Below are 20,311 nucleotides of genomic sequence, written 5' to 3' on the forward strand. Positions count from 1 at the left end.
GATATACTAATTTATAGTAAAAGTTGGGAGGATCATCTACAACACTTGGATAATGTATTCCAAATCCTCCGTGAGCACAATTTTCATTTAAAACCATCAAAATACGAGTTCGGTCGACGTGCGCTAGAATATTTGGGCCATTATATATCTGAGCAGGGAATTCGAGTTGATGACCGGAAGAAAAAGCTATGACATCATGGCCATTGCCTAAAACAGTCACTAGTCTTCGTGGATTTCTTGGGTTGACTGGGTACTATCGCCGGTTCATCCGTAACTATGGAAGCATAGCACGACCTCTTACACATTGCTTAAGAAGGGGGCATTCTTTTGGGATAAGGCTGCGGGTGAAGCATTTGAAGCATTGAAAAAGGCCATGACCACCGCCCCAGTACTAGCATTACCCAACTTTGAAGAAGATTTTATCATTGAAACTGATGCTTGCGGTTATGGAGTAGGAGCTGTCTTAGTACAAGGAAAAATTCCACTCGCTTATTTGAGTAAGGGATTGAATGAAAAGCAGAGGATGCGGTCAACTTACGAGAAGGAAATGATAGCCATCTTAGAGGCTATTCGAATTTGGCATCCATATCTTCTAGGGAGGCGATTCAGGATCATCACAGATCAACGAAGTTTGAAATACCTTTTGGAACAAAGAATCTCCACTCCTGAGCAACAAAAGTGGCTCGTCAACTTACGAGAAGGAAATGATAGCCATCTTAGAGGCTATTCGAATTTGGCGTCCATATCTTCTAGGGAGGCGATTCAGGATCATCACAGATCAACGAAGTTTGAAATACCTCTTGGAACAAAGAATCTCCACTCCTGAGCAACAAAAGTGGATCGTCAAGCTCCTCGGTTTTGACTATGACATAGTCTATCGACCAAGACGAGAGAATAGTGCTGCAGATAGCTTGCCATGGTGCAAAGATTTAGTTGAGCTGAATACCATATCCGTTCCACAATCTAATTTATGGACGGAAATACGAAGAAACTCTACCTTGGATGATGAAGTAAGTAAATTGATTGATGATGTGGAAAAAGGAGAAGGTAGGACTGATTCTCGCTACACAATCAGCCAAGGATGCCTATTGAAGGATGGTAAGGTGGTGGTGCCAGCAAACGATGAACTCCGACGAGCTATCATCAGTGAGTTCCATGATTCTACCATTGGGGATCACTCGGGAATCCTGCACACTTACAGCCGAATTGCACGCAATTTTTGCTGGAAAGGTCTGTAGGCAGCAGTACTAAAGTACGTACAACAATGTGACGTTTTTCAACGCAACAAGGCCAACACTCGCAAGCCGGGAGGCTAATTAGAGCCGCTTGATGTCCCTGAGACTATATGGTCGGATATCTCGATGGATTTTGTAGAAGGACTACCAAAGTCCTCCGGAAAAGATGTAGTGATGGTGGTTGTCGATCGAATGTCGAAATACAGTCATTTCATAGCTATCTCACATCCTTATACTGCAAAAAGTGTGGCTGACACATTCGTTAGAAATATAGTAAGGCTACATGGTGTCCCCCAGTCTATCGTTTTCGATCGAGATAAAGTATTCATGAGACTATTTTGGCAAGAACTATTCCGCCAAATGGGGACCAAGTTACGCATGAGTAGCGCTTATCACCCAGAAACTGACGGGCAAACGGAAGTGACCAATAAGAGTTTGGAGCAATATCTTCGATGTTTCGTTGCAGATCGGCCAAGATTATGGGTAAATTATTTGTCTTGGGCAGAGTTCTGGTATAATACTACTTATCACAGAGCCATTCAAATAACACCATTTGAAGCAGTCTATGGTCGTGCACCTCCCATAGTGGTGCCTTATGAGATAGGATCATCCCTCGTACAAGAAGTTGATGTGACACTATGTTCTCGTGATGAAGTGTTAAGTGAATTAAAAGCTAACTTGGAGTTGGCACGACAACAACAAAAAGCTCAAGCTGATAAAGGGGAGGAGGGCGGAAGAGTTTGTTGTTGGCGATTGGGTCTACCTCAAACAACGTCCTTATCGACAACAGACAGTTTTTAGACGCACACATTAGAAGCTTGCAATTAAATTCTACGGGCCATTTCAAGTATTAAGGCGGATAGGGTCAGTCGCATACGAGTTGGATCTACCACCAACAAGTCGTGTACATCCGGTATTCCGTGTTTCTTTGTTACGAAGGCGTATCGGAGATAAAGTAGAATCTGTTCCTTTGCCGCCATTGACAGAAACAGGGCTTTCGGTGATTGTGTTGAGATAATCCACCACATGTGGAAGCCACCAAAGTTGACTAAGAATGTCAACAACTATAGGTAGGCATTAATGCAATAAATGCATTACGTATGAGTTTTCTAACTTCATGCAGCAAAGCTGCTGCAATTCCCTAAAAACTTAAATGTTGCGGCTATAGGGCGGTGGTAGAGATGGCTATAGGAGTAGAAATTTGCAGCTCAAGTTCTCCTATAAATAGAGCTCACTTCCGTCGATGAAGAGCAGTGCAAGAGTTGCAGATTATAGCAACTAGTGAGAGAGAGAGAGAGCAAGAGAGAGTTTCGGTGAGTGCATTTTGAGAGAAGAAAAAGTGAGGAAAAATTCCTATCTCCCTTAAAATTGTAGCTCACTCCTCTTGTGTTTATTCCAAGTTATTCAACATGAGATTTGTGTTTCCTCTATAGAGTGTAGGGAGAATTTGTAAGCCTACTATATACATAGTGGAAGATTTAGACTTCGGTCTCGTGGTTTTTTCCGATTTGGGTTTTCCACGTAAAATTCTCGTCTCACGTTTTATTCTGCACCAAATTTATTTTCTTGGTTTGGTCCATTATTTAATCCAGCAATAGGGAAAAGAATTATTCTGGTTCCGCTGCACAAGTATCAATTTATTTTTGATACTCTTTGATAACTATCACCACTTTTCCCAACAAGTGGTATCAGAGCCACCATCGTGGTTCTGAGGCGGATTAAAAATGGAGGAATCATCTTCACTTGGTGGCATGTTCAAATTGAGCGGATCGAATTACTCAATTTGGAAGCCAAGCATGTTGGATCTTCTCTACTGTAAGGATCTCTATTTGCCCTTAGATGGAGATGATGCCAAACCAAAGGATATGAGTAATGATGAGTGGATCATCATGCACAGAAAAACTGTTGGTCACATCCGGCGCTTCATCGAACACAGTATCTTCCATCATTTCACCAATGAGGAAAAGACTGATGTTCTTTAGAAGAAAATGGAAGCTATGTTCGAGAGGAAAAATGCCTTGAACAAAGCATCCATCATCAGAAAAATCGTTCGATTGCGATATGTGGAGAGTTCCAACATGACGGAGCACCTCAATGCATATCAGGGTCTTATCAACCAATCCATCAACATGAAGGTTTCTCTTGATGATGAAGTGATAGCTTTATTGCTACTCAGTTCGTTGCCGGATAGTTGGGACACTCTTGTAGTGTCAATCAGCAACTCGGCTCCGGGAGGAGCACTGACCTTGCAGATGGTCAAAGATTGTCTTCTTAACGAAGAATCCAGAAGAAGGGAGCATCATTCTTCTGAGACAAAGGCGATGGTTGCTGAAAATAGTGATCGAGAGAGAAGTAAAAATAGAAACTCTCATAACATGAGAGACAAATCCAGGGGGAAGTCTAAACACAAAAAGGACTTCAAATGCCATTATTGCGGTGGTCCAAACCACTACGAGAGAGACTGCAGAAAGAAGAAAAGAGATCAAACACGGGGAAATAATGAAAATGCTGAGAAGGACACAACGGCAGTTGCAACTGATGGTGATGTTGTCGTAGTTTGTGATGACGCCTGTGTGAGTCCGGCATGCCAACAAACGGACTGGATCGTTGATTTGGGTGCATCATATCACATCACACCATATCGTGATATGTTTACATCCTACACCGGTGGCACAGCTTTGGCAAAGTCAGAATGGCCAACCACGGCGTGACAGAAGTTGCTGGTATAGGAGACATTCATCTACTCACCGACACGGGATGCAAGCTCGTTCTGAGAGATGTTCGACATGTTCCTGATATCAGACTCAACATTATTTCCACCGGCAAGCTCGATGATGATGGTTACATCAACCATTTCGGCGAAGGAAAATGGAAGCTGATAAAAGGCTCCCTCATAGAAGCAAAAGGTAGAAAGAAAAATTCTCTCTACTTGAAACATGCAACGTTGTCCAATGGAGAGGTGAATGCAGTCGTCAAAAATTCCTCCATTGAGATATGGCAAAGAGGCTTGGACATCTGAGCCAGAAAGGTCTGGAGATCTTGGCTAGAAGAAGCCTCATCCCTTAGGTAAAAGGAATGCATTTGAAAACCTGTGTTGATTGTTTGGCCGGAAAACAACAAACAGTCGCATTCAAGAGCTTCTCTCCCTCAAGAAGAGCTCAACTTCTTGATTTGGTGTACATATATTTGTGCTACATGAAAGACAGAACTCTTGGTGGTGCATTATATTTCGTCACTTTCATTGACGATTATTTTAGAAAAGTCTGGTGTTTTGCTCTGAAAACCAAAGACCAAACCTTGGAGGTCTTTAAGCATTTTCAAGCAAAAGTCGAGCGACAGACGGGAAGGAAACTGAAGTGTGTTCGTGCAGACAACGGCGGCGAGTACCAAGGGCCATTCGAGCTGCACTGCAAGAACCATGGTATCAAGCTTGAGAAAAGTGTCCTAAAGACTCCTCAACACAACGGAGTGGCAGAGAGGATGAACAGAACGATTTGTGAAAGAATCAAATGCATGCTGTCGCATTCCAAACTGCTGAAATCCTTTTGGGGTGAAGCTATGAGGACTGCAGTTGACTTGATCAACCTTTCTCCATCGACTCCTCTGGGCGGTGACGTTCCAGACAGAGTTTGGTCCGGAAAAGACGTGTCTTACAAACACTTGCAGGGCATTCGTGCACATTCCAAAAGATGAGAGATCCAAGCTTGATAACAAAACCAAACCATGTATCTTTTTGGGATATGCTCATGAAGAGTTTGGTTTCAGATTATGGGACCCAGTTAGCAGGAAGGTTATTAGAAACAGAGATGTCGTGTTCCTTGAAGATCAAGTTCTTGATGATGCAAAAGAAAGGCCTGAATCCAATTCAGAAGTTCCTGTCAACTTAGATCCAGTTCCTTCACCTGCGATTCAGGATTACCGGGGAAATATCCAATCGGAGCAAGGCGATCCAGTTGATGATGGAGCAGGCGACGAGGAGATTCGACCTGCACAAGATGAAGTCCCTCCAGTCAGAAGGTCAGTCAGAGAGAGACAACCCTCTACCAGATATAGCCCACATGAGTATGTAATGCTCACTGATGGAGGAGAGCCACATTTTACAAAAGCCATGGCGCATGACCAAAAGGAGAAGTGGTTAGAGGCCATGAAGGAGGAGATGAACTCCTTACTCCAAAATCACACCTATGACTTGGTGAAGTTGCCAGCCGGCAAGAGACCATTGAAAAATAAGTGGGTCTACAGATTGAAGGTTGAGGAGCACAACTCACAACCAAGGTACAAGGCCAGACTGGTTGTGAAAGGTTTCAGCCAACGAAAGGGTGTTGATTTTGATGATATTTTCTCACCAGTGGTGAAGATGTCTTCAATCAGAGTCGTGCTCGGGATTGCTGCCAGCTTAGACCTGGAGATCGGGCAACTTGATGTGAAGACGGCGTTCCTGCATGGAGATTTTGATAAAGAAATCTACATAGACCAACCTGAAGGGTTCAAAGGGAAAGAAAACCTTGTGTGCAGGTTGAAGAAGAGTTTGTACGGCCTAAAACAAGCTCCTAGACTATGGTACATGAAGTTTGAGTCCTTCATGTCGACCCATGGCTACAACAGGACCACCTCAGATCACTGTGTTTTCTTCAAGAAGTTCGCAGGAGACGACTTTATCATACTGTTAGTCTACGTTGACGACATGCTGATTGTAGGCCATGATGCCAGCAAAATTGATGAGCTGAAGAAAGAGCTTAGTGAGTCTTTTGCGATGAAAGACTTGGGCGCGGCTAAGCAGATCCTTGGAATGAAGATCTCCAGGGATAGGAAGAGCAAGAAGCTCTGGTTATCTCAAGAAGAATACATTGAGAAAGTTCTTGAAAGATTCAGTATGAGCAAGTCGAAGCTGGTCCCCACTCCACTTGCGGGTCATATGAAGCTCAGCTCTGCGCAATGCCCAACAAGTGAGACAGAAAAGGAAGAGCTGCGGAAGGTGCCATATGCTTCTGCGGTGGGCAGTCTAATGTATGCTATGATATGCACTAGACCAGACATAGCTCACGCAGTTGGTGTGGTTAGTAGATTTCTCTCTAACCCGGAAAAAGAGCATTGGACTGCAGTGAAATGGATATTTCGGTACCTGCGAGGTACTTCTAAACTTTGTCTGAAGTTTGGTGACAACCATATCCTACTAGATGGATATACGGATGCAGACATGGCTGGTGACATAGATTCCAGGAAGTCTACATCCGGATTCCTGATGAGACTTGCAAGGGGAGCTATCTCGTGGCAATCGAAACTTCAAAGATGCGTGGCATTATCCACAAGGGAGGCTGAGTACATAGCTATGACGGAAGCTTGTAAAGACCTTTTGTGGTCGAAAGAGTTTCTGAAAGAGTTGGGCTTGAAGCAAGAGAAGTATGTGCTTTACTGCGACAGTTAAAGCGCAATTCACTTGAGTAAGAATTAGAGTTTTCACTCAAGAACGAAGCATATTGATGTGAGATATCATTGGATACGAGAAGCACTTGACGGAAAGATTTTTGCAGCTGGAGAAGATGCACACTGATAAAAATGGTGCCGATAGCTTACCAAGTCCTTACCCCGAGATAAGCTTGATATCTGCAGGCAAGAAGCGGGTCTCGTTAAATCCCCACATGAGGTGGAGGGGGAGAATTGTTGAGATAATCCACCACATGTGGAAGCCACCAAAGTTGACTAAGAATGTCAACATCTATAGGTGGGCATTAATGCAATAAATGCATTACGTATGAGTTTTCTAACTTCATGCAGCAAAGCTGCTGCAATTCCCTAAAAACTTAAATGTTGCGGCTATAGGGCGGTGGTAGAGATGGCTATAGGAGTAGAAATTTGCAGCTCAAGTTCTCCTATAAATAGAGCTCACTTCCGTCGATGAAGAGCAGTGCAAGAGTTGCAGATTATAGCAACTAGTGAGAGAGAGAGAGAGCAAGAGAGAGTTTCGGTGAGTGCATTTTGAGAGAAGAAAAAGTGAGGAAAAATTCCTATCTCCCTTAAAATTGTAGCTCACTCCTCTTGTGTTTATTCCAAGTTATTCAACTTGAGATTTGTGTTTCCCCTATAGAGTGTAGGGAGAATTTGTAAGCCTACTATATACATAGTGGAAGATTTAGACTTCAGTCTCGTGGTTTTTCCCGATTTGGGTTTTCCACGTAAAATTCTCGTCTCACGTTTTATTCTGCACCAAATTTATTTTCTTGGTTTGGTCCCATTATTTAATCCAGCAAGAGGGAAAAGAATTATCCTGGTTCCGCTGCACAAGTATCAATTTATTTTTGATACTCTTTGATAATTATCACCACTTTTCCCAACAGATTGAACCAGAGGAAGTGTTAGCTACACGCTCGGTTTTGGTCAAAGGTAAGCCTCAAGCACAAGTGTTAATCAAATGGAAACATTTGAATGTAGATGATGCTACGTGGGAGATCGTTGACGAAGTTCGGAGTCGATTTCCGCAACTCCAACTTGAGGGCAAGTTGGTTCTTGAAGGAGGGGATGATGATGAGTTTGTACTAATCCGTAGGAGCACAAGAGAGAGAAGGCCTCCACGGAAGCTTACGTAATGAACAGTCATATCTATTCATGTTAATAGTGTCTTAGTCAAGAGAGGTGTCCTTTCATGAAGAGGTGCCTTTTCATTTCAATAGGTGTGTATGTTAATTAGAGTCGTGTCATTTCATATGTGACTCCTGTGACATTATAAAAGGAGCCCTTGTATATTATTATAGGATATCAGAAATATATATGAAAAAATATAGCTATTAATTTGTAATTCTTTGTACAATCTAAAGTATGACAATATTGAATTTCATGTAATTTGCAAGATATATATCTATGGAGTATTATTTTTGTCTACAAAGAATTGTTGATATTTATTTTGTAGATATATGGTTTGTTATAAACAGGTTGTAAGATAAGCAAAATAATTGATCCATAACATAAATTTTGATGTAATAGCGGAATAGCAAAATATATAGATATAAATAAAAAACTTTAGTAGCAAAATATATTCGTTGCTATTCTAATGCTAATAAACTTCTGCTACTAATCTGCTAGTACTAGCAACGGATATATCCGTTGCTGAACTTGATTGATTTTCGTTTCCAATTTGATTTGAACATATAGTAGCGGATCCATCTGTTGGAAATCCGTTGCTAAATATTAGTAGCCGATTTTGTTCGTTACAATCATTTTGGCAGCGAGGTTTTTAGCGACGGACTATATCCGCTGCTAATCCGCTACTAATCAGTTTTAGCAACGGAAATAAGGCATTTAGTAGCGGGAATGTCCGTTGCTAAATCGCGAGATTTTTGTAGTGTTAAGGCTAAACTTGTCTTGCATATTTCAATTGATCACACCGAAGCCTTTCGGTCTCAACATTAAACTAGAAAATAATATGTGTGTAAAATGATCCTCTAAAGGGATCAACATTAAACAAAGTTTAATCAAACAATCAGATACATATCAAACTCAACCCAAACACAATTATACAATTCTTCAAATTCAATAATTTCAATTCAGATCAATTAAAGCAACGTAAGTGTCGTCGTGTCGACTTTTTTAGTTTATTTAATTTTGTGATTTTCAATTTAGATTTAGGGTTATTTTATGATTTTTTCATGTCGCATTTCTGTCGTTGGTAGCAGTTTAGTTTTATAGGAGTATATATGTTGTAAAAAGTAAAATTTGTAAAATTGCATTGTTCATGAATATTGCAGAATAAATTAAATTTATACTGTAGACAATTAGTTGATATTGAAATTTTCTAAAAATTAAGTCGTCGCTAGATTCAATTAAAATATTGAAAGAATGTAGTAACTAGAGCCTACATAGCTTCATGAATAAGTCAGGTAGTTGAACTCTAATCTAAATCTCATACATGTCTTTTATTATTGCATTAGACTGCAGGTTAGATTATAGGACATACTAAAAATAACTTAATAAAACTAAATCGTTGTCCTAAATCCAATGGTTCTTAACTAAGCAAAGAATAATACAGATGCGAAAGAAAACACCAATAGCACTTGACTTGTAAGAGCATCTCCAATTGCAAATAGGCCAGCCACTCTCTCTCCCTGCCACATCAGCAGCACTAAAAATCCACCTGCCATATCAGATTTAGGCCAGTCATAGGCTAGCCGCAATAAAAATAATTCAAAAAATACTACATTTACGGAATTAAAATTTCGATTAAATTACGGAATTAAATTTACGACACAGATATGGGAAAATTCATTAATTGCATTAAAAAAAAAGATACATAGATAAAAAAAAGTTACATAATAAAGAAAAAAAACCATTGGCGTGCAGTCCTCCGTGCCCATAAGTCTTCAATTATATCCTTTTGGAGTTGAATATGAGCATCCACTTGGCGCATGTCGGCATATTCCTTGAGGCGGCCGACTTCATCGAGAGGTACCCCACGTTGTACGCTAGGGGTGGCCGTTCCGTGGCTTGGACCGGCGTCATCGTCATTGGCCCAACTAGTCAGTCGTACGCCTTCGTCTTCGATGATCATGTTGTGCATGATAATGCAAGCGTACATTGTTTGGGAAACGCATTGGACATCCCACAAACGCGTTGGACCCTTAATTGCCGCCCATCGAGACTGGAGCACACCAAATGCGCGCTACACATTCTTGCGCGCCGACTCCTGTCGTTCCGCAAAGTAGGCCTTCCTTTCATCACTTGCGTGCCTGATCGTCTTCACAAAGACAGGCCACCTAGGGTATATCACATCCGCCAAGTAGTAGCCCATATCATGCCGGTTGCCGTTGGCCACAAATGAGACGGCTGGACCGATGCCCCGACACTTCTCGTTGAAGAGGGGCGACGAGTTCAGGACGTTGATGTCGTTGTTCGACCCGGCTATCCCAAATACGCATGCCAGATCCACAGCCGGTAATCAGCTACGGCTTCGAGGATCATCGTGGGATTCTTTCCTTGTAGCCGGTCGTGTAGGCCCCCTTGCAGTCAGACAGTTCTTCCACTCCCAATGCATACAATCTATGCTGCCTAACATCCCGGGGAGTAGGGCTTCGAAGGTAATCCTCACCAAAAATGTTTATCACGCCCTGACAGAAAAAAACTTCAGACATTCCAGGGCTGCCGACTCACCGATGTGGAGGTACTCATCCCACATGTCCGCCGCGCCTCCGTAGGCCAACTGCCTGATTGCCGCCGTGCACTTTTGAATAGGGGTGTGGCCGGATCTGCCAACCGCATCGTGCCTGAAGGGGAAATACAGATATCGACGCTACAAAGCGTCAACGATACGCATAAACAACTCCCTGCGCATTCTAAAACGTTGCCTGAACATGTTTGCGGGAAACCGCGGGTTCTCCGCAAAGTAGTCGTCATATAGCCGCTGATGTGCAGCTACGTGATCCCGATCAATCACCGCTCGACGGTGGACAACCCGTGGAGGGCGAGGTATCGCCTGCTGTTCCACCCTACGCATGTACCGCTCCATCTCGCGGTTCATGTAGGCCTCCATAGCCTCGTTCATCCTCCGTTCGTACTCCTCAAGCATCCCCACCACTACCACCACCGCTACTACCCGCGTTACTCATCGCTTCGATGATGCTCTTGTACAGAAATGTAGAGAGAGAGAAAACTCGTTAAAACAAGCAGTGCAAATGAAAATGAAACTATAATCGCGTTTATATAGGTTTTTAAAAAAAAATCGAAATTCGGCGCTGGCCGATCGGCACGCCACAATGCCGGCCAGCGCGTTGCGATCGGCCAGCCCAGGCCGCTTTTTTCGCCGATTCAGCGCTGGCCGCCTCCAATGGTTCGGCTAGCCGACCAGCTAGCAACGCGAATCGGCTAGCCGGTTGGCTAGCCGGCATTGGAGATGCTCTAAGGTAAAGAACGGTAATAAGATAAAAATTAGTGACAAATATCTAACTTAAAATTTAGGTTGGAGATTTGCAAGTCCTTACAGAACACTGCATATGTATTGTTCCTGAAAGTATGATTATCACAACAGGATTAAATATCAAGAATCGTATACATGAGAATATTTAGTAATTTACAACCGTATTCTCAAATTGTGAATTTAGTTGACAACTCAATGAACACAACCAATTATTTCAGCTTTAATCTGAGAAATTTAGTCCCTCGACAGAACAAAGAAATAGCAAGCGATTCCTCACTCAAGTGCAAACGCAAAATCCAAAAGATATCCTTATAGAAAGAGATTCAATCAAATATCTTATAAAAGTATAAAATAATATTTCCATGTATAAGTGTACAATGATCCTATAATGGATCGGCTTTAAACAATGATTAATCGAGCAATTCAATACAAACCAAAATTAACGCAAACACAAATATTCAATAATTCACTTTCAGCATTTGAGTTATTGCAAATCATCAATTTCAATTCAAACACACCATCATTTCAAATATAAGTATCTTATTAACCAACACTACACAACTTTAAATTACCAAGATTCCAAACAATTACTTATGCACAAACACATAGTAGTAACTAGGAAGGATTTCCCTGCAAGAGAAAGGAGTACAAAAAGGAACACTTAGAGAAATACAACAACGTTACTGAAACAAGAAGGGGAGGAAATTAAACCTGCAACAAAAGAAAATAAAATAAAATACAGACGAAACAATCTTACAAAGAGTTAGAGAGTCATTAAACCTTACCAAGGAATGTAACCTTTAGGGAAAGGTAGTTATTCACCTGTAAATCAGCAATGACATGATTAGAGCTTATGATTTTATTTTGCCAAAATTGAATAAAGAATAATGTGAGAAATGAAATACCTGGTGAAGACTATTCCTTGATGATAATTGAAGGAACATGGCGGACTTTGTGGAAATCCTGTCCTGAAGGTGATACCCTTTCACTCAATTCTGGCATATGTTTAATTACGAGAGTCTGAAGGGTAGAAATGGCACTCAAACCCTCTGGAACCATCTCTAGACAAGAACACTCTCCGATTGTTAAATGAGAGAGAAGGGGCATGGCTCCTACCTCCACTCTCCACTCCCTCAACCTTGGTAAACCTCTAAATACTAGCTTCTTGAGGCAAAGAAAACTGTTGTTGGACATGTCATCTCCTCCCCAACAAATGAGTCCTTCTTGAATTGCAATGTTACCAAGCAAGGAAGCTTTCCCAGTATCCCCATTGGATCATCCTCAATCTCACAACCAAACAGACACAAACATTTAAGTTTCGAGCTCAACAAATCACTCTCGCACTTTGCTAGCGCCTTTACTGATTCAGATACAATATTCAATTCATAAAGATTGGGACATGTCAAAGCCTTCTCCAGCATTCCCTCACTTGTTAAGTCGCAACTTCCTTCAATGGTTACTTGACAATCCTGTATCTTGTTCCAGTTCATAATGCCATTCATGATAGCTGACAAGCTTTCATTATCGTATATTCTTGCTACAAAATATCGGAGATTCTTCATTCTGTCCATACATTTAATTTCATGGCATCTGCTATCAAAGAATACTAGAGTCTCCAACTCATATACTCCCTCATCCAATCTTAGTCGATAATTTCTAATGTTTTCATTTCCATAGTAAGGAAGAATCAAGTGAAAAATCGCAGCATCTCCTTAAAAACATTTGTAACTTTAACATTCATCGAACCTATTAAATCAAGGGTATCCATGTATACCAAATTCTTCATGGAAGAGGGTAGCTTATCAAGTTCACATCTTTGTAAATGCAAACGTCTAAGGTGAACAAGTTTAGTGATTCCTCTCAGTAACTTTCCTCCAGCAAATTTGAATCTAAAAAAACATAGATCTCTTACCAATTTGAATTTCTGAAAACCAACTATACTTTGTGGGGGGAACTCAACAACATTCGATCCTATGAGATTGAATAATCGAACAGACCTTATATGCTCCCAAGTATCTTCTTCACAAGCATCTATATGCTCATACTCGACTTCATTTCTGAAATCTATTACCAGATGTTGTATCTTCGTATGCGACGAAGCTTCCCGTAGTAAGGTACTAAGTTTCCCACCTTTATACTCCAAACTCTGCACACCAAAATGATCCTTTTTTCCCAATTTCAAACATAGTTCTCTTACTACATCATGAAGTTTGCATGAACGATATTTTCGATTTCTGACATCATAATCAAGACTAATTTCAACTTGAACGATGGACCTGGAGGCTAACTCACTTAAGTAAAGCTCAGCGATGTCCATTAAAGAGTCCTCCTTGTCTCCAATATTCTCATATGAAATCATGCCTTGTGCAATCCACATCTTATATAGAGAAAAAACACCTATGGTTTCATCCTCGTGAAAAACACCCAAATAGAGAAAGCAAGGCTTCAAATAATAGGGTAAACTTTCATAGCTTAAATTCAGCACTCCATCAATCCGCTCTTCAACTCCATATATGGCTGCTTTGATGTGCTCATTTACTGATTCCCACTCAACAATCGATTTTTTCACTCTCAAAACCCCACCAAGTAAAGAAATTGCCAATGGCAAATAACCACATTTTTGTACCATTTCTTTCCCAATTGTTTCAAATCTTTCTTCCAATGCAAAGTCTGCACATATTGAACTAATAATAAATACTCCTAAATGATGATCAATTGAATAGTACAATTGACTAATAAAGTGTTACTATTATAATTTTTTTTTGTTTTCTAGACCTTAAAAATTCTTTCAAAGTTTATTGGAAAAATAAGCTTATAATCAAACTACTATTCTATAATAATATAAGCTTCAGTAGCTTATGAGCACTTCGAAAATAATTTTATCAACTCAGTTTATTTTTTTACAATTTATAAGCAATGGTAAAATTACAAAAATAGTTCTAGCGTGCTGTGTATTCGTTTACTTTTGATTTCATTTCTTTACAATTTTATCTCTATGATGACTCTAATTATTTCGCTAGCTAATAAGCTCAATTATTGAGATATTTTTGATAATTTCAAATCTATTGATAATAAGGATATTGACCCTTAATATCATGGAACTTTAAAAAAATTGGGGGTTTCCCATGAACTTTTAATTTGACAAATAATATCACAAACTTTACCCGAGTTTGTTAATTCCCACCGGCGAAAAAGTTACGGCAATTAATATCATGATAAGAATATTTTTTCAAATTGCTCGAGAAAAACTTCGAGAGCTTCAAGTTTTTCAATCTTTGAGGATAGTTTTTCTTGAAGTAGTCCCTCCAAAATTGTTCTTCAATCCATTAAAATAGCCAGAATTTTTTCACCGGTGGAAAATAACAAACTCGGAAAATTTTGTGTATTATTCGCCAAATTAAAAGTTTGTGGGATAAACCCAACATTTTAAAAATTCCATGATATTAGGGGCCAATATTGCTACTAGATCGATCAGTTCGTCTAAGCATCTTTGTTTAATTCGGTCATGAATAAATTATAAAAAATGAATTAGATAACATTTAGTTTATCCATAGTTAATACCCATGTTTGGTTGATGGGAAAATTAAGTTAGCAAGGAAAATGAATCCCAGAATATGATTCCTAATAACTTTACTTTTTTTTCTGAAAAATATCAAGATTTTAAGTTTTATATTTGATTTAAACACCAAACTAAAAATATTCTCATTATTTTTCTATTTATAAAAAAATAATATAAAATTTTAATAAATTATTAATTATAAATAATAATTATTATATTTATTATTGCGAATATCGACTATCCATCACAATATATAATAATAAAACTGTATTTATAGTTACACGGATATTATAATTAAATAAAATTTATAATTTAAAATTACACTACGATTTTATTAATTAGTTATTAATTTATAAAATAATACTCCCTCCGTCCATTTTAGGAGTCTCGGTTGAGTTCGGCACGAGTATTAAGAAATGTAAAGTAAAGTAAAGATAGTGGAATGTGGGTTCTACTATTTTATACTCCCTCAGTTCCATAGTAGTGGAGACATTTCTTTTCGGCACGGAGATTAAGAAAAAATTGTGTTAGGTGAGTTAAGTAAATGAAGAATAAAGTAGGAAATGAAAAAGGTAGAGAGATGTAGAGAGAATAAAGTAAGAGAGAGTAAAGCAAGTGGGAAGAAATGTGTTGACTTTTACCAAAAAAGGAAATGACTCTACTACCATGGAACGTACCAAAATGACAAAATGGCTCTACTACTATCGATCAGAGGGAGTATTAGTTTTATAATAAAATGTGAGTAGAAAAAGGTTAGTGGAATGTGGGGCATAATACCATTTATGGAATATTCTAACCGGGACTTCTAAAATGGGACACCCAAAATGGTAAATCGGGACTCCTAAAGTGGGACAGAAGAAGTAATTATTATTTATTACTCCCTCCGTCCCACAAAAGATGTCACACTTGTGGGACGGCACGGGATTTTAGGGGGCTTTGTTTTGTATGTTAAATGGAGAGAGGAAATAAAATTTTTATATTCATGTGAGAGAGAACTTTTTCCAAAAAGAGAATGTGACATCTTTTGTGAGACAAATTACAAAGGAAAGTGTGACATCTTTTGTGGGATGGATGGAGTATTATATAATTTAGATTATTAATTATATTTTAAATATTTAATAAATTATTAATCATTATTATGATAATAAGAATTATATATAAATATTATAATAATATAGTTATAATTACAATAATTTTAATGTAGTTATTTATTATAATGAAATTAAGTATAATTTATAATTTTAAATTATAAATGATGATGATGTATTACATTAAATATGTAAGAATCCATAAACTGGAAAAAAGAATACCTAAGAAAAGTTAGGTTCTTAATCTTGGAAGATTGTACTAACTTTCCTTGTTCTTGGGATTCTGATTACTTTCCCAATTTGATTAAAAACAAAAACAAACACAGGAATTTAAAAATTATTGGGATTCTGATTGCTTTCCTGTTTGATTAAAAATAAAAACAAACACAATAATTTAAAATTTAAGGAATCAGATTACTTTTTCAGACAGAATCCTGACAACCAAACATGGCCTCAGGGATTGATCGGTTTGTCTTAGGGCTGGCAAATCGTGCAGATTGGGTCGTTATCGGGTTGACCCGATAACGACCCAACCCAATAAGGTCAAACCCGAACCCAACCTGTTAAGGAAACCTCAAACCCGAACACGAACCCAACTCGCCACCTTCAAACCCGGACACAACCCGAACACGATAACGACACGAACCACTTTGGGTTGACCTGACACGATGACAACATGATATTGACCTGAACACGATATCGACACGGACCACTTTGGATTGATCCGATACGATAATAACACTAATAATATAAAAAATAAAAGGGTGGTTATAAATTAACTAAATTGTATATACAAAATTAGGGTATTTTACTATTTTTGTCATTTTCTATCATTTGCAAAAATTAAGGAATTTACCTATTTTAGTTATAGCATTAATTTTACATTATAGCCTCTAATGTTGATAAAAGATTGAACATGCTTTCGACTAGAATTGAAAAATAAAATTATGATATTTTTTAGGTTAGTGATAAAAAACAAATAGTATAATTTGTTTTATAGTTAAAACAACTAATTATACTATAATAATGAAAATTATTAAGTATTATAGTATTCCCTCCGTCCATGAAATATTGTACAATTTTACCATTTTGGTCCCTCCATGAAATGTTGTCCACTTTGTTTTTTTTTTTCATTTTTAGTAAATGGACCCCATTTTGCTTTGAAATGTGAGACTTGTATCGTTGTATTCCACTAACTTTTTCTACTCACATTTCTTAAAACTCATGCCGCGTCAAACATGGATAATATTTGGCGGACATATATCATCTAAAATTTAAATAATACTCCCTCTGTCTCATAAAAATATGGACAATAGGTATGACTAGAGTTGTCAACTGGACCTGCTCGGCTTGGCCCAGGCCCGGTGTGGCTCTGTCTATCAGTGAAACGGAGCGGGCTTGGGCTGGGCTCAATAGTTGAAGTGGGTTCTATTTGGGTCATTTTGTAAACCCAGGCCCGGCCCATGCTCAAGCCCAGCCCAGAACTGGCCCATTTGAGACCCATCTTATATAATTAATATTTTTAATGTAATTAATCATTGATAATAGTAATATATTTCCCGATTTATGCATGTAATCTTGTGCATGAGTCATGTTAATATTCTCTGTATTGTTTTAATTTTATTAAAAAAATATATCCAAGTTCTCAACCATCCACTCATGCGTCTCAACTATCAACTAACCACTCCTGCGTCTTATATTACTGAAACAAATGATTGGACTTTAACAAATAAAAGAAAATACCCCTTGGTCAGTGAGAGTAATTAGTAGTAGTGGAAGTAATAAATAAAAAAATCCTAAATAATAAGCCCAGTAGAGTTAGAGAAAAAGCATTGGTCCTATGAAAACCGGAAGATATCAATTATTACATTATACATATTATTTCCTAATACATTATTATAAAGTGGACTCATGATAATCATAAGCCTTTTCGTAATAATTTTTTTGAAAATGCTAATAAACTACAATTACATATCTCGTGAAGAGTTAACACAATTATTTAATTTAAAAATAATAAAGAGAGGAATTGATACGATCCTATATCTCATTCATTTAGTTATTAATTGATTCACCAAATCTCTTCCATATAAGTTTAGATATTTTGTTTTCTTATTCAATAAGTTAGAGTATAGTATTCTAATATTATAAATAGGGCTAGAATGTTATTATTTGTATCATCCAACAATGAATCAATGAATATATTATTTTGGTCAAATGCCTTGCGTACTGCTTTGAATCCATAATTCCCTACGCTACCTGCTGCCCCGACGGAAGGTCTCTGCGCACAGCCGGAACGTATATCTGATCTGTAGTCGTTGCCCGACGGGTTGGAACCCGCGCACAACCGCCCAGATCCTTATCTCCGCCGATCCTCACGGGCGCCGGATTATCTTTATCTTGTTATATTCTGTTTTATCGGATCGTTATGGATTTAGGTCCTTAACAGGAATACTAGAGAGGAGGTAGAGGAGAGGGGTTGTATTAAAAATGGATTCTCTCAAAAATATGATATCCACTAATCCACATTTGTCCTTGGTGTATTAGGAATGCAATATCTGATGCAGTAAGTGATCCTTTCCGTTGAAAAATATCCTGTCAATCTACATTACTTGAGTCGTGTCTATTTCGGATTGTCTCAAGTTAGTTATTTTCCCTTTTAGTAAGACATCTAATATTCTCTCTAATACTTTACTCTTTTCTATTTCCTACTTTACTTTTTTGCTACTTTATTTTATTTTCATTAAACTCGCTAAACATAACTTCATGAAATTCTGTAATGAAAAAAATGCCTCACTAACATAGGATAAGGGAGTAGCTCAATTTTAGTATTTTGGTTTATCCACCAAAAAGTATTCCACTTTTAGTTTCAAAAACTATTAATTTTACCTTAGATACACTAATAATGATTTGAGTCTCATTATCCATTAACAAGACATTAGATACTTTTTCATTTTCTCTTTCTTCTAGATCAATTTCGCATCAGAAAGTGTCTATTTCTAGAAGACGGACGGAATAATATAAAACTGACATGGAATGTTTCCATGCTGAAATGCTTTGTTTTTGAGTAGTTCCAAAGCAGCATCCATATGTAAAAGCCCATGTTTCACTGCCAATCCAATCTCTGCGACATTTTGTTTCCGTGTTGTCACCAATATTTTGCTCTGCGAATCTTGGGCAATGAACGGCTGCTTCAACTCATCCCAATGAGAAAGCTCCCAAACATCATCCAAAACAATGAGACATCGCTTCTCTCTTTGTATCTCACATAGTTTCTCAATCAACTCTGAGTCCTTCAGACTTGGAACCTCCTCCCTTATTCGTGGTTCATGGCTCAGACTTGTAACACTCCTCTTCTTTTCAAGCTGCCTCAGAACATCCTCCCACACCGATCGACTCTCGCACTGCTGAGTAATGCAAACCCACGCAGAGAGATCAAAGTCGGTCGTCTCGTTGTAGAGCTTCTTGGCAATGGCGGTCTTGCCTGACCCACCCATTCCCCACACAGATATAATTCGATCCTCTGTTTCTTGCCCTAGGAATTGAACCAGCTGCTTCAGCTCATCCTCCATGCCTGCGAAGCAATCTCCCATCTCCAAATTGGGGAAAGTCTTCCTTGACATGTTGTTTCCACCCGAGCTTTCCCGCTCTCCATTTGGATTCATGATTATGCTTCTTTTTATGCCGTTTTCTTGCATAGCCTTGCTTATCCTCTCCAGACTTGATGTAATTTGTGAAATCTCGGAGCCTAATTGGTGGAGTGAGTTGCAATCTGTCAAAATGCAGGAATATTTGCGGACGAACTGCCTGAGGCTTCTTCTCCTTGAAGAAACTTGATAAGCTGCATGTCTTTCAATGGCGGATTCAGATCTGTAGACGAGATCTCTGATTTCCGAGATCCAATTGAAGATGGTACTGCTTTCATGTCGTCGTTTGTCAGCGTCTTTGAGGAAACACTTCATCTCTTTGAGCTGCCGCTCGAGCTCCTTGACTTGATCGGCGACACCAGCTAAAAACCGTCCCTCTTCCAATAGCAAATCACGGATGGTTTCAAGAGCAATCGACACCGCTGCCTCTGCCATTGCAACAATTTGGCCAGCACTCAGATATCAAAAAAAGGGAAGAATGAAGGAATAAAGGATACGAGATACGGAGATAGGGATATATAGATAAGGAATGTGCGATCAATAACAATCGAAATGTAAAGCAGTAGCCATGTTTTTCTTTTCCATTTTGTTTAATAATTCAATATTCGCCTATCACTTGTCTTTACACAGTATAGTAGTAGTAATATTTTCAGAAATTCTCCAAACCAAATCTGAAAATCGTCCTCAATCAAGTCTTTAATTTTTTTTAATATTCTGTCATTGGTAGTATAAATATATATTCTGTTAATTAATTTGCGAGTTTGTACAATTCTTGATTAGCCACTAGTTTTAGTTGGAAAATAAAATTATAAGAATGCTAGGAATAAATATGATTACTGGATATATCTTTTCTGGAAAATATGAATATTGGTTTAGAAACAAGT

At 38.6% G+C, this 20,311-nt stretch overlaps 1 protein-coding gene and 1 non-coding gene across 2 annotated transcripts; both read right to left on the reverse strand.

The window, feature by feature from the left end:
* Positions 1-12,293: 12,293 nt before the first annotated feature.
* Positions 12,294-19,957, reverse strand: LOC125195412 (putative disease resistance protein At1g50180). Its single transcript, XM_048093562.1, has 3 exons — positions 18,812-19,957; positions 13,134-13,806; positions 12,294-12,699 (listed from the first exon to the last, which is right to left on the reverse strand). The coding sequence occupies exons 1-3, from the start codon at positions 19,860-19,862 to the stop codon at positions 12,294-12,296; spliced, it is 2,130 nt and encodes a 709-aa protein (XP_047949519.1). The 5' UTR covers positions 19,863-19,957.
* Positions 17,325-17,422, reverse strand: LOC125197571. The gene has a single exon (XR_007172109.1). It is a non-coding gene; the product is annotated as a U6 spliceosomal RNA (small nuclear RNA).
* Positions 19,958-20,311: the final 354 nt, after the last annotated feature.

Source organism: Salvia hispanica, chromosome 6 (assembly GCF_023119035.1).
Source record: "Salvia hispanica cultivar TCC Black 2014 chromosome 6, UniMelb_Shisp_WGS_1.0, whole genome shotgun sequence".
Lineage (NCBI taxonomy): Eukaryota > Viridiplantae > Streptophyta > Magnoliopsida > Lamiales > Lamiaceae > Salvia > Salvia hispanica.

Bases quoted from the DNA above. Each gene is read 5' to 3' on its own strand.
- LOC125195412 (XM_048093562.1), bottom strand. From the start codon at position 19,862: ATGGCAGAGGCAGCGGTGTCGATTGCTCTTGAAACCATCCGTGATTTG. The intron at 13,807-18,811 runs GTCAGTTTTATA...CAATATGTGCAG, and splicing joins TCAGCATGGAAACATTCCAT to ACTTTGCATTGGAAGAAAGA. The intron at 12,700-13,133 runs GTCTGTTCGATT...ATGTATGGACAG, and splicing joins GATACTTGGGAGCATATAAG to AATGAAGAATCTCCGATATT.